At 45.2% G+C, this 15,474-nt stretch overlaps 1 protein-coding gene across 1 annotated transcript in view; it reads left to right on the top strand.

Annotated features, from left to right (window-relative positions):
* The window catches only part of CLNK (cytokine dependent hematopoietic cell linker), a 164,686-nt gene that overhangs the window by 147,148 nt on the left and 2,064 nt on the right, over window positions 1-15,474 (top strand). Inside the window, 4 exon segments of the mRNA XM_047799156.1 lie at window positions 2,929-3,062; window positions 5,955-6,032; window positions 9,473-9,604; window positions 9,606-9,629. Coding sequence (XP_047655112.1) covers window positions 2,929-3,062; window positions 5,955-6,032; window positions 9,473-9,604; window positions 9,606-9,629 — 368 coding nt within the window.

Below are 15,474 nucleotides of genomic sequence, written 5' to 3'. Positions count from 1 at the left end.
AGAAAATGCTGATAACAGTGATTTTCTTCTGTCAAGTATGTTCTTACTGTTTCAATACACAATGCAGAGACAGTTATGGCCGTGTATTTCTTCACTGCAACTTAAAGTTGTTAAAGTCATGTTTTTTTTTATCTCAATCTCTCTTTGAGCTTTCTCTTGGTTAGGATTTGCCTAGTGTATGGTTCTCCATTCTTTCATTCATGATCTCTTTGTGTCATTATATTTCAACTGTGTACTTAGCACAGAACTGGAATTTGTTAAACCAACCTGCATCTGATTTTTATATGCTAAGTTTACACCTTTGATATTTATTATAATGACTAATATTCTGGAATCCCTTTACATATACTTGTGTATATATGCTGTACCTCCCCTTTGTCCTGCTTTTTACTGACTTTTGTTTCATTTCCTGCCATATATTGGATTCAGCTCTAATTTATTCCCCTTTCCTTCTCTTTCTTGGAAGTGATACATTCAAATTTTATTCTTCCAAGGCTTACCTTGAGCATCTAGCTTAACAGATAAATAGCATGCTTGAATTTTAAAACTCTGCCGTTCATATCTTCTTCAAAACACAAAACACTTAGGATGCTTTCATGCTGAGGGTAAGGATTCTGCATCATGTTTGAAGGTAGAGCTCTTTTCCTTCTCAAAATCTGAAAAGCAGAGATGTCTTTAGCATTAGTCCCACTTTTCATAAGTTGGTGTGTGAAATTAATTTACTATGGTGAATGTAATTTAAACTTGAAGTAAACCAAACACTTTTCTGGAACAACCATTTGAATACACAGAATTCCCTCTAACATTCTTAGGTGCCACACTAAAAGCCACAATTCTTGGATCCCTTAAACTAGAACTTTCAATGTTTCGGGAATATTCTTTACTCCTTTTAGTAAACCTAGAGAGAAATTTGGCATTTTGATGACAAAAAGCAGAATAAATGCAGGTATAATTTAAGTGTTATAGTAACGGACATCTAAATATTTGCTAATGTTTGATTTAGTATTTTGCCTCAAAAATATACCATGTGACTTGTAACTATTTCATTTTTTTAAGTTCTTTTTAAGCTACTAACCAGAACTATAGCTTAGGTTATATTTTCTAGACTGAATTAAGACTAAATAGCTTATAATTAATTCTGCCTTCACCCTAATCACTTCTTTTGCATTTTACGTGTTATTATTGGCCAGTGTTGTATTTCAGTGTTGTTTTTACACCCCGAAGGCCTTATCATTTGTATACAATTAATCTTTTCTTAAAATTACTAACATATTTATAAATATCTTTGCTAAATATTTCTTCTAACATCTCACTCCTCGTGGCCTTAATTACTTGAAATTCATCCTTTACTGGTGTTTATGGGGATGCCATATTGGAAATATGTTACTTTTATTGAAGTATATCGAGAAAATATCACATCTAAACTTGACAAGTGGTGGTATCTTAAAGCTAGCTTAAATGCCGTGTGAAATCAAAACTCTTTCTGTTTTATTTTATTTTGATTAAAGTCTACTTGGTTTACAGTATTGTGTCAATTTCTGCTGTACAGCATAGTGACCCCGGTATAAAACCTCTGTCAGAAAACATTTTGTGTTCTGTTACTTTAAAATCCATTGGTCTGTCCTACTCTTTTAAAGCCTCTTTTACCTAAGGATGATTTTCTAGCATCACACATTAGTCACTTGGAAAATCGTGATTCACAGACCTGAGCAGATCTTTCTGATGTTAACATATTTCATTACACAATATTTTTTTAAATCACATTTGCAAGAAACACCTCCAATCTCATCAGAAAAGTTAAACTGTGGAGATGCTACAAAGTCACAGTGGCAGATACAAGCTTTTCCAAATTCCATTTGCACTTGAAAAGTCTAATTTTAAAATTGGCAACAAACACTGCCAGTTGTTTTCCATGAAGTGACAGGCTCGCTTTGTTCATTTTTAATAAAATACCTGCCAAGTGGTCAAGTCTGAATAACCACAGATTGTCTGTCCGTTATTCTTTCATGTTAAAAACTGATGTTTCATTAGAACAAAACGTTATGCTTTTACATTAAAGAATGGTGTTTCCTGAGTTGGGAACAGGCTCGGCTTGTTTAAGAAACTGAGCAGAGTTCATCATGGCCCGAAGAGCGTGGATGATGGGGAACGGATGGAGAAAAAAGGAGAGAAAGGTTATCCGGGGCCTTATCGACAGACAGAAGTTAAAATATTTGGGCTTTTTCCAGGTGTAAAGGAAATCATGGAAGGATTTGTACCAGGGGAGTAGCAAAGGCAGAATTACTTTATGTATGTATGTATGTATTTATTCATTGTCTCCTTAGGGCCACACCTGTGGCATATGGGCAATCCCAGGCCAGGAGTGGAATCAGAGCTGCAGCTGCCAGCCTATGCCAGAGCCACAGCAATGCCAGACCCAAGCCACATCTGTGAGCTACACTGCAGCTCATGGCAACACCAGATCCTTAACCCACTGAGCAAGGCCAGGGATCAAATTCACATCCTCACGGATTCACGGAGCCACAGACAGGAACCCCCAGAGTTGCATTTTTTAAAGATGCCTCTGGCTGCCCGGAGAGATGGGGCAAAAGAGGATGCAAGAGAATAGTCCAGAGGAGACTGCTGTCCAGGGTGAGATGGTGGTGGTGGAGGCCAAGGTTGTCATAAACAGAGGGGCCGTGCTGGGTTCTAGCTCTCTGCGGTTTTTGTTTGTTTGTTTGTTTGTTTGTTTTTAATGGCTGCCCCCAGGCCAGGGATTGAATCCAAGCTGCAGCTTTGACAACACCAGATCCTTCAACCCACTGCATCCAGGCAGGGGCTGAACCCACCCGTCTGCAGGGACCAGGCCGCTGCGGTCAGTTTCTTAACCCACTGTAACACTGCGAGAGTGCCACGAAATTGTATTGAAATGTAATTTCCTTTCCCCAGATCACAAAGAAAGCATGCAGTCTTGTCTTCCTCAGAGATGTCAGTCTCCAGCCAGCACGGGCCACCAGCGACATTCGCTGCATTGTAAAAACCGCAACTGGAGAAAACCTTCCTCTCCAAGGTCGGATGAAAAGGTAAAACAAACATGCCTCTGCAACGTCCTTCTCCATGAACCTAGCACCTAAGAGAGCTTTCTTTTTTTTTTTTTTTTTGTCTTTTTGCCATTTTTTGGGGCCTCTCCTGCAGCATATGGAGGGTCCCAGGCTAGGGGTCGAATCGGAGCTGTAGCCACCGGCCTACACCACAGCTCATGGCAACGCCGGATCCTTAACCCACTGAGCAAGGCCAGGGATCAAACCCTCAACCTCACGGTTCCTAGTCAGATTCGTTAACCACTGAGCCACAACGAGAACTCCTAAGAGAGCTTTCCTGAACTATGTTTAAAAAGAGATCATGACGATGGGCTCTGAGTTTTCCCCTTCTGGCTCTGTATTATTGGGGTTTAATGTTTTTTAAAGTGTTTTGCTGTATAGCATTTAAAATTGCCGTTTCACTAGATTCTTCAGCTTGCATATTTCCAGAGTCTAAAGGTGATTTTTTTTATTAATCAAAAAATATAGATATTTGGGTGCTGGTTTCTCTTTACTGGCTGCTCAGTAATCCATCAGCAAATAAATAAATAGACAGAATATAGTAATATTACTCAGCTGTGAAAACGTAATGAAATTCTGACACATGGTACAACGTAGATGAACCGTAAAAACGTGGTACTGAGTGAAAAAAAGCCAGACACAAAAGGACAAACACATGATTCTACTTATATGAGGACAGCTTAGGCAAATTCAGAGAGACAGAAAGTACAACGGTGATTACCAGGAGTTGCAGGAGTTGTTGCTTATTGTGGCTAGAGTTTCAGTTTGGGATGATGAAACGTTTGGGAGCTGGAGAGTGGTGATGGCTGCAAAGCAGTGTGGCTATTGCTCAACGCCACTGCACTGTACACTTGATAATGCAAAATGGTCCATCTTATGGTGTGTATATTTCACTACCTTTGTTAAAAATGTCATTGTTGCTCAAAGGAAACGGGGCTACGAGATGGCAGCAGGATGCTACCGTTGTCACTTGTTAACGGATCTCAGTATAAGGAGAGCTAGCAATGCCAGGGAGAGATTAAACTAGAACCAAAATGAAGCATTCTTCCTGAATTATTCAAAGGGCTAGAAAGAGCTCTGCAAGGGGACCATTTCTGCTCCCAGGTAATTCAGAGTCATTTAATGCTGTGTTTGAGCAGCCCTACATTCACCAACCAGCACAGGTGACCACAGTTGGAAAACCACAGGACGGAAAAGTCTCTAAGTGGCTTCCAGCTTGAACAAATGAATAAAATCTGAGTAGATGCAATGCACCATATGACTGTGCCCTGCCAAGCCCCCAGATGGGCTGAGAGGGTCCCCCCGAAGTATCAGGCCACTCTGAGCTCGGAGAACTCATACGTCTTCAGGGAGATGGGGCTCTGAGGCGCCCTTTGTTTCTGGAGCCTGTTGCCTGGCTTTGCTGGAGAGGAACAGAGCCAGTCCTGTGTCTGGACCTTCCCAGCATCAAGGGTTCCCCGGAGGAAGGGACTAGGTAAAGGCATTCATTCCAAAGGTGGCCTCAAATAAGTGATGACATCGATCTCGAGCTTGACTGGCATAGCCGGGAAGAGGGTGAGGAACATGAGGGGTTCCAGGCACCCCTTAGGACTAGGTCATGCCCAGCCCCAAAGCTGTGTGTGTCAGAGAGCCTCTCTGGCTGGCCAGGCCCATGTGCTCAGACTGGGGGCGGGGAGGGGTGTTGGGCACAGGAACTGGGGCTGCAGAGTTATTGGGAAGCCAGCTCACGCCCCTCCCGGTGGGGAGCACACGTGTTTGGTGCCCCCATCACTGGAAGGATCAAGTTTGTCCTCAGAGGACCATGGGCTTTGAGAGACCAAAAGCCCTGATGTCACATCCCTAGTTCTTGCCAACCGTGTGACAAATGTTGACTTACTGAACCTCCATGTCCTGACGATGCCTTCCTCGCAGGATTTTCGCAGGCGTGGACTGGGACGATGAGGGAGGGAGGGCCTTGGAGATGGTGGACTCAGGCAAAGGATTATCTCATATCCTTATAGCTGGAACTCGGTAAAGGGAGGCAGATCCATAGTGCCTCTCTCTGACCGCCCTTCTCTCTGTTATGGTGCATTTCACAATCAAAAGAAATACATTGGCATAAAGAAGGTAGCAGGGGAAATTCCAACAGTAATGAATCTGACTAGTATCCATGAGGATGTGGGTTCAATCCCTAGACTCGCTCAGTGGGTTAAGGATCTGGCATTGCCATGAGCTGTGGTGTAGGTCCCAGACGCAGCTCAGATCCCGTGTTGCTGTGGTCGTGGTGTAGGCCGGCAGCTACAGCTCAGGTTCAATCCCTAGCGTGGGAACTTCCATACGCCCACTATGCAGCCTTTAAAAAAAAAGAGAGAGAGAGAAAGAGAGAGAAGGTGGCATGGCACAGAGAGAAACCCAAACAGACTCGGTTCCAATCCCAGTCCTACCATATGTGGCTTCAGGCAATTAGCATAAAGAGGCTCTCCCTCTGCACCTGTCTTCCCCTCCCCTGCTGTTTTCATGATGACTCAGGCTCGCAGGCATCATAAAAAATATACCCCCCACCTCAAAAAGCTTCAGCAGGTACAGGTTCAGAAAGCATTGATAGATGGAGGGTTTATTATCTATTCGGAGTGTGGTGCCAAAGCGCCTTTCTTAAACGACGGAGAAAAGTTTCTGGTTACTTTTCATGACAGGCAGACCTTGTGATGCCAATTTCCTAACTCCTAAGCTGTGTCCATCCTGAGATGCAGGGACAGGAAGTAGGTACCGCACATCTACTGTAAATCCAATAGTCATGTGGCACAGGTGGAATGAACGTAAATGATAAAATTAATTAATTTGTCATTAGACCTCCCCTTTGACCCTAAAACATTCACCATTTAACTTCAACCACAGGATGTCCCGCACAATGAATGGTACATTGGAGAATACAGTCGCCAGGCAGTGGAAGAGGCTTTACTGAAGGAGAACAAGGTAACGCTTCTACCGGGCATGCGGCACTGTTTCTGTAGTCATCCTATGCTTTTCTGCCCATAGGTCACAAGGCATAACAGGCAGTGTGCTTTGATGTAGCAGTTCCTGCCTCACCCTGTATGTCTCTGTGCTGGTTGGATGGTGGATGCAGGTTTGATCCCTGGCCTTGATCAGTGGCTTAAGGATCTGGCATTGCTGCAAGCTGCAGTGTAGGTCGCAGATGCAGCTCAGATCCAGCTTGGCTGTGGCATAGGCTGGCAGCTGCAGCTCCAATTCGACCCCTAGCCTGGGAACTTCCATATGTCGCAGGTTTGGCCCCCCCAAAAAAAATTAAATAAATAAAAGGTAAAAAAATAAAAATAATAAAACAAAATAAGGTAACTTACGTGGAAGTTGCTTCTCCCCCACCACGGCACGTCCACATTCTAATCCCCTAAACCTGTGACTATGTCACCTCATATGGAAAAGGAATTTGCAGGTGTGATTTAGTTAGGAGTCTTGAGATTGGGAAATGATTCTGGATTATCTGGGAGAGTTTAGTGGTGTAGTCACCAGGGTCCCTATAAGATAAGTCAGAGTCAGACAGAGAGGAGCACAAGTAAGCACTGGTGGTGGCTTCTAGAGGCTGGAAAAGGCAAGGAAATGCATTTTCCCCTAGAATCTCTAGAAGGAACACAGCCCTGCCAACAACTTGATTTTAGCCCAGCAAGACCCACGTCAGACTTCAGCCCCTAGAACTGTAAGAGAGTAAATGTGTGTTTCAGTCCACAAAATTCAGAGGAAACTGTTATAGCAACAGCGGGAAATCCATGCAGTTGCTAACAAACTATCATGAACAGATTAGGAATTAATGAAACCGTCTCATTCTCCAGATGAGGAAACTGAGGCTAAGTCAAGGTCTCAGTCACAAGGTAGAGAAGGTGGCAGAACCTGTACTCAAGATCAATGCTCTTTTCACAAATTCACAGCTGCCTCTTATAGCTGCCTCTTTACATTCTAGAAGGGGAGTCGTAGGTGGCGGGCATGGTGCCCTGCCTCTTCCTGGGGATTCCCACCCACGCTGATCTCTGCTGGGTTGGATGGGTGGTAAAGTGGTGCCCAGCCCCACCCCTGCCTCTTCTTGGCTAATCAGCGGTCCCACTCCCTGAGCCTCTTTCCCAGTGGAATAAATGGCTCATGGAAGACCTGCTTCCAGGAGCCCCTGTGTGGATGGTGCTACAAGGGCCATGTATGTGTCACACAATGTCCTTCCAGCAACACTGGGGCACTCTCAACACTCCTTCCCTCCCCTGCTGTGCGCCTGTCTCTGTCTCCTCCCAAAACAGCATTGAGAAACAATCACAGTTGAACGATTTCCTGTTTTCCTATTTCGTTTGTCTCAATTTTGTCAAAACGTGTTTCCCATTTATGTAAGATAATTTAATTCAAATGGTGGGACTGCAGATTCATTGTAACATTTTGCAGGGTTTCAGATGGTAAACCCCAAAACTGGCCCTGTGTCTTGGCTGCCTCTCCCCAATGTTCTGTGCTTGTTAAGGCTTTAATTACAGCCAAATGTTTCTGGCAGAACAGATACCAGAAAATTCCTCAATCCCACTTTATGTACTTGGAGGTTGGTATAGTTAGTGCAAGAATTTGGCCTTGACTTTTAGGTAATCCATTGATTAGCTGTGACCCATTAGGGAATCCACTTAGACAATGAGACCCTAATTCCCTCACCTGTAAAATTGGGATAAAATACCTCCTCAAATTTTATGTGAAGACCAAATGAAATGTATGAAAAATGCTTGACATCTTGAGGGCAATTTCAATAAACCTTGGCTGCCAGCATCATCATAATATCACTATAGTTTTATAGCACTAGTTATCCATTTAATATATTTATAGTAGTACAGAGTACTATAAACACTATTATAAATATCTATAAATATTAGTTACATATATATGAAAGTCTATAGAGATTATATATGATAGTTATTATAAATATAAATGATTGCATATAATACCTATATAAAGCATATAGTTAGTAAGTGCTGCATATGCCTAATTAGATCTATTCTTTTTTTACTTTCATTTTTATTTCATATTGAAATATATTTGATTTACAATGTTGTGTAAGTTTCAGGTGTACAGCAAAGAGATTCAGTTCATATACACATATCCATTCTTTTTCAGATTCTTTTCCCATATAGCCCACGTAGATTATTACAGAATGGCTGAGTAGTGTTCCCTGAGTTTCCTGTGTGCCCTATGAATCTATTCTTTTTTTTTTTTTTTTTTTTGCCCATGCCTGAGGCATGTGGAAGTTCCAAGGCCAGGGATTGAATCTATGCCACTGCAGTGACACCACCAGATCATTAACCCACTGCACCACAAAGGGATCCCCGGGTCTAGTCTTTATATATTATTTATAACCATCTATACAAGAATCCATCTAGGCAATTACAGATGTTCGGTCTGTTTCATCATATAAATGACACGTGTAGCCACAAACCAAGCCTTGTATGAGAGCTGATGGTTAGAAGGATTGCTCCATTTCTTAGCCTTTTATGCCCAGACCTCCATGCTGAGCCGCTCCCCAGAGTGTGCCTGATTATTTTGTATTAGACTTACGGTCTGCCCACTCACAGCCCTCAGACCATTTCACACTGTTGGCCTGCCTTTGGAAACCCTCGCTGTCCACCCCTGGGCGTCGGTGACACTGACGCCTCTGGGTCTCCGTCTATCCCTGAGACGTAGCCTCCTGTCTCTTCCTTGCCCTAGCTTCCTTTCACCTCTGCCCCAGCTTGATTTTCTTCTCCCTCATCAGTCTTTCCACTCACTTTGATACCAATGACCTTGAAGTCCCCATCTCTTTTGGGACCCCTAGTCCTGTATTGACCCAGTTAGAATGATCAGAGCTTCTGCTCAAAGCCTGCGGGGGCTCCCACGATCTCTAGAAGAACCTGAGCATCAACAGAACGGGAAATGTGTGAACACCCACAGGTGAAGGGCAGCCCCCCAGCGAGGGAGGAGGGGGGCTGCTCCATGCCGAGGGGTGGCTTGTGCAAAAGCTGAGGAATGGTGGCTTGACCGGCGCCACCATCCAGGGCCGGGAGACGACACGGGAGTGACGCAGGCTAAAACCACAGGAGAAGCGGTGCGTTTATCCATGCGCGTCCTGCTGCGGTTGTTGGCATGACGCTGAGGACAGCAGGGGATGTTGGAAGACTTAGAAGAAGGGGGTGCTGTGATCTGGCTGGGGCACATCTCAGAAAATAAGAACCCTTAGACATCCTAACCCTCCATAAATACTTACTGAATTAAAATCGAATCAAGAACTGGTTTAGCCAAAAGCCATTTGGGAATCCCACGCACACACGCGCCACTCTGCTCACGTCGGGGAGGGTGGATTATTATTATCATGCCTGACAGCATCCCCGTCCTGCCTTTTGCTTCAGGATGGCACGTTCTTGGTCCGAGACTGTTCCACCAAGTCCCGGGCCGAGCCCTACGTGCTGGTGGTGTTTCACGGGAACAAGGTCTACAATGTGAAGATCCGCTTCCTGGAGAGGAATCAGCAGTTTGCCCTGGGGGACCGGACTCAGAGGAGACGAGGTGGGTGTGACCCGACAGCTTCACTTTTCCAATGGCTTCCTAAGGACAAGGATAGGGGAGCTTTGGGGGATGCCGGCCAAGTCACCCTGTACCCACAAGAGTGCGGGACCTGAGAAAAGCGCCGCCCTACGGGTAGAGAATGTGACCTAATCCTTCCAGCACTTCCGCAGGCCTCCCTTCTTACACTGCGGCTCATGGACCCGCAGCCAAGTCTCACCCTTGCAGGCACCCTTTATTCTGCGTTGCCCCTTCAAGAAAACTCATTCTGTATCAGCTAGGAGAGGCATTGTTTTGAATACTTATGTCTTCCATTAAAAATACTACTGCGGTAAGAATGGCCAACATGCGAGAAATAGTTTTGCCAATTATTTGTCCTTTAAATGTTTCATTCCTTGTCAGCAGGGTTATCTGAAGATTGTGAAAGCTTTTCCTATTGTATTCCATTTATGGTGGGTGGACAGCAGGGTTATCTCGAGATTTGTGAATTTTTTTTTTTTTATTGTACTCTGTTTACGGTAGGTGGACAGTTGTGTGGAATAAGACTGTCATGATATGCTAATTTTTCTCTAGAAGACTTTCAGTTGATGTTGTCTTCTGGGTTTATAAGAACCACTTATTTTTCTCTTCTGTCATTTGACTAGTCTAAGAGCCCTCAGAAGAGCTGTCTTTTTTTTTTTTTTGTCTTTGTTGTTTTTGTTGTTGTTGTTGTTGCTATTTCTTGGGCCGCTCCCGCGGCATATGGAGGTTCCCAGGCCAGGGGTTGAATCGGAGCTGTAGCCACCGGCCTACGCCAGAGCCACAGCAACGCGGGATCCGAGCTTCGTCTGCAACCTACACTGCAGCTCACGGCAACGCCGGATCGTTAACCCACTGAGCAAGGGCAGGGACCGAACCCGCAACCTCATGGTTCCTAGTCGGATTCGTTAACCACTGTGCCACGACGGGAACTCCAGAAGAGCTGTCTTAAGGATTAAAATGGTAGGGTAAAAGACTATAGGACAGATAACGTCACATTCTTACTGAAAGTTATTTTTACATATGGGCATGAATGAAATATGATCTCTCTCAGTTAAATAAACTGAGAAGTGCCTCTAAATAAATTATGTACTTAATTGATACGTTGGATTCAGTCCTAGATAGTAGGACAAAATTCTGCCTGATCACTCAGTGAGGCATGCTATATTCTTAATTAAGTGATCTATTTAAAGGGTGATACCATGGATAATTTTTATTATTTTGTTTTATTTTTTGTCTTTTGTCTTTTTTGGGCCACACCTGTGACATATGGAGGTTCCTAGGCTAGGGGTCAAATCAGAGCTGTAGCTGCCAGCCTTAACCGGATCCTTAACCCACTGAGCAAGGCCAGGGATTGAACCTGCATCCTCATGGATACTAGTCGGGTTCATTAACCACTGAGCCATGACAGGAACTCCTAGATAATGTTTAAATTCTGGGATATAACAGGAGACGGTTCAAGAAATCTTTTCTGTGCATCCCACCAAATGAACAAAAGCTAACTTTAAAAAATTGCTTCAGATCCCTTCTTGCTCTTTATCCCTCTCTTTTTTTTAAAAGAAATAAAATTTTACAGATAAAACAGGAAAAAAGAAAAGAAAAGAAAACTCATTCTGTAAAACACGTCTAAGCTCTGCCTGTCCAGACGCCTTCAGTGGGAGTGCCCATTGCGGTGCAGCGGAAACGAATCCAACCAGCATCCCTGGCCTCGCTCAGTGGGTCTGGGATCCCGGTTGCCCTGAGCTGTGGTAGAGGTCACAGACGTGGCCCAGATCCCAAGCCCCTGTGGCTGTGGTGTAGACCAGCTGCTGCAGCTCCGATTGAACCCCTAGCCGGAGAAATTCCGTATGCCAAGGGCACGGCCCTAAAAAAGACAAAAAAATAAAAGCCTCCACTGAGCCAATCCTATGTTACTGCCACCCTCCCTCCCTCCCCAGCGCAGCTCTCCCTCTGCAGCAGCAGTTCCTGAGGACATCTGCTAGCGTGAGGAGCCGGTAGGTGGGTTTGTCCCCACGTGGAACGGGAGCTCAGTCACCGCCTCTAGTGCTGCACTGCGCATGCCCGCCTCCGGGCCGCATCTGCTGATAGGCGGCCAGGCGGAAGAGTGAATCAAAGCTTTCGTTAATTCCTTTATAAATAAATCAGAAAAGGGAAAGGAGATTGGTTTTTGCTGTGTTTATGCTAGAATTGGTCTATCGGTATTATTTTGACTCTCAACCACTCTTTGATGTAACAGCTGTTCCTACCTTCCACGTAGCGAAACAAGCTTAGAAACTTAAGTAAATGGCTAGAGACACACAGGTATCGCGGAGGCCAGGAGAGGCTGCTTTCAACTCCGAAGGAGGGAGGGAGGGGGAGGGAGAGAAGGAGAGACGCAGTGAGAGTTCAAGATTCCTTGCCTTACACTACATACCAAGCTCAAGATAGTCACTTAACTTCTCTGGGCTTTTGTGTCTTCAAATGTAGATGTTCTTTTCAAGTCTAGACTTAATTCCAACTTTTTTGCACGCACAGCATATGGAAGTTCCCAGGCTAAGGGGTTGAACCTGGCTACAGCTGCCTGCCTACGCCACAGCCACTCAAGATCCGGGATCCGAGCTGCTTCTGTGACCTACGCTGCAGCTCACAGCAATGAAGGAGCCTTAACCCACTGAGCAAGGCCAGGGGTCAAACCTGCGTCCTCATAGATGCTAGTCAGATTCATGTCTATGGAGCCACGACAGGAACTCCTTAATCTCCACTTTTGTCACATAAAGTCATACTTGCTTTTTTGCTTGGAAAGTGGTATTCACAGATTCCAGGAATGAGGACAGGGTGTATTTGGGGTGGAGTCCCCATCTCTCATTTGCTCGATTTGGGGCCAAGCATTAATTTCGTGCCTACCTTATCCTAGATCCAGGGCTCCATTCTGGGGTCACAGAGCCGAGTAAGGTAGAGTCCTGTCCTCCAGGAGAGACCCTGTTTATCTGTGCGCATCTATGCATGCACCTAAGCAGGGAAGAGATGGGAATATTTAGCACCTGATAGAATGCCAGCCCTGGACCAGTCAGCGAGGCACCTGCCCACTAACCCTGCAAAGCTTCACCGGCTTCCAAGTTCCAGAAATCACATCTGTCAGCATTTCCTTGGCAGCTCATAGAAGGGAGTGATTGCAATCAGACTTCTCCTTGTCCTGCAAATGTTTGTAATAAGATGCTGAAAATTATGATAGACCTTTACCTGATAAAGTTTAAAGACTAGGAGACAGAGACAATAAACGAATGAGTTTATTTCTCACTTCCCCTGTGCTTCTCTCTCCTTCTCTCTTTGCATCTATCTCTCTTCCTCTTTTTTCTCTCTTTTCTTTTCTTTACCTTTCTAGCCATGAAACATTGCCTACAGTTGGTATTTCAGGCAACCACCAAAGGTTTAAAGAAACTTTAAGATCTAAAATGAGGATGGCATTTTCTGCCTTCCTGAAAACAATAATTTAATATAAAAGAGCTTAATTATAATCTTTTTAAAGAAGTATATTTAGAGTAATATATCAATTATACTACAAGTCAATCATAAGACACGATACAATGATTTGTTGCTCTGGCCTTGCTCACATCCTACCACTTGTTAAAATTACAATTTCATATAAAATGTCATCCATGTAGTAGATGATCAAGACAATTAGTACTGAATTCATTTTTTGGGGATCACCCTAAAGAAAAGAGGAATGAGATTGCAAAGCAAGCATTTTCCCTCTGAGGATTAATCCAGGAAAAAGGATTTCCTTTGTGCCTCGTGGGTTTCCAAAAGCGTTCTGCCTGGAAAGTCTCTTTTGTAAATCACTTTTTCTTCTGTCAAGTATGACGAAGGAGAAAGAAAGCTCTGTCCTTAGTTTGTGCCTGGAAGTGAAATATAAAAATGCCTTCCTCCCTAAAGGCTTTGCCGTGAGAGTCTATCCATTTCTCCGGCGACTTTGGCCCTTGGACCATGTTCTTGGTGAACTTGGAAGGGAGGAGGTTATGGCACCGACTGACATCTTCTGAGCGCTCACTGTGTACAGAGCTTTCTTCTAAATGTTGTGTATGTGTCAACTCGACTAACCCTCACAAGGGGCCTCAGAGGTGGGTCCTCATATTATGTCACCTTCAAAAAATATGCACAACCTAAGAGTTGACAGTTAAGTTTTATTTGAGGCAAAATGAGGACAATAGCATGGGAGGCAGCGTTTCAGAGGTAGCTCTGAGAAACCACTCCGGAGAGGTAGGGAGGAAGGCCAGGATACTTGGAATTTGGGTGAAGGGGGAGGAACAGGCAACCAAGCACATATTTTATGGAAGGTTCCTGCTGCTTTTTAGGGCTGCACCGGCAGCATACAGAGGTTCCCAGGCTAAGGGTCAAATGAGAGCTGTAGCTGCTGGCCTCCACCACAGCCACAGCAGTGCAGGATCCTTAACCCACTGAGTGAGGTCAGGGATCAAACCTGCGTCCTCATGGATGCTAATCAGATGCGTTTCTGCTGAGCCACAATGGGAACTCCACCGTGAAGGATTTTCGTGCTTTTGTAAATAGGAGGAGATGCAAGCACTGGGCTCATAAAATCTTCTCCTGAAAAGATCTATCCGAAGACCTGCTTTGCCAGTTTTCCCAGCGCACAGAGTCCCCACACCTGATCTCCACCCTGCGCTCCTTCCAGGGGGTGTGGAGGGTCGGCAGCTGCAGTGGCTCGTGATTCCAGCCATGCAGAGGCAGATGGCAGGTGCCAACCTCCAGTTGACATCAGCATCACCGTTCGTAGAGAAATGGAGGCAGAGAGCATAAGAAACATGCCTGAGCACACAGAGCTAGTGGATGGGAAAGCCTCCCCTTGGATCTCAGGCATCTGGGCTCCGTAGCGCTTCACTTACAGCTACTGTCGCAGAGCAGTTACTCTCCCTATTGGTCATCAGGTAGGGGCTAGTATTGACTGTGTACCTGCTTGGGGTGGACGGATAGGTGATCTCATTGAAAACTCTGCCACAGATCCAGTAACAGGCTCTAAGGGGCAAGTCACTTATCCAGCTAATCAGGATTCTTTCTGTGAAAAGACAAAACCCAACTCACTGAGCTTAAGGGAGAGTATCGTTGACTCAGCTCCCAGGAAGAACAGGAGTCGAGCAGATCCAGGAACCAGTCCATGTCGGGTCATGGAAGACCCCCGGGGAGTCTTGGCCAGGTTCTCAAGCCCCAGACTGATGATTTCCACAGCACATTATCCCTCAATGAAATGGTCTCTTTGGGTAGGGACTTGTTTTGTGTCTGCTGCCACCTGAAGGCAGTGTGTGAATCCGGTGAGGACAGGGACCTTGACTGTCTCATCCCCTGTGAATATCCCTGATGCCTGCAAACCCTGCTGTGCTGGGGGGTGCTGGGCAGAGGGTGGAGTGTGCAGAACTATAGAGGATCAAAGTCGTCCCCACCGCAGCTCCTTCTTCAGGCTGCGTCATCGTGACCCTGCTCTGTGGGAACACTGGGCTCACAGGCAAGGCTGCATCAAGGAAAGAACTGATGGGCATCCAGAAAAACCGGATTGTGTTCCTGGCGCTGCCCCCGGCTGTGTGACCTCTGAGTAAGTCACTACCCACTCTGAGCTGTGGTTTCCTTGGCTCTTCAGGGAAGGTCGTTCGTCTTGCCCTGCTCACCTTGAAATGCTGCCCTAAGTTACAAAACACAGATCTGGCAAACTCTCTCTTCCTGATTATCTCCCAATAGCTCCTTTCCAGAACCTAGCCGAACTCAGCTAATCAGAATTACTGTCTGGAGTTCCCACTGTAGCTCAGTGGGTTAAGCACATGACCTAGAATCCATGAGGATGCAG

The sequence above is a fragment of the Phacochoerus africanus genome, chromosome 10, assembly GCF_016906955.1.
Source record: "Phacochoerus africanus isolate WHEZ1 chromosome 10, ROS_Pafr_v1, whole genome shotgun sequence".
Taxonomy (NCBI): domain Eukaryota; kingdom Metazoa; phylum Chordata; class Mammalia; order Artiodactyla; family Suidae; genus Phacochoerus; species Phacochoerus africanus.
The sequence above is the reverse complement of the archived record's forward strand: the minus strand, read 5'-3'. Positions and strand labels throughout refer to the sequence as shown.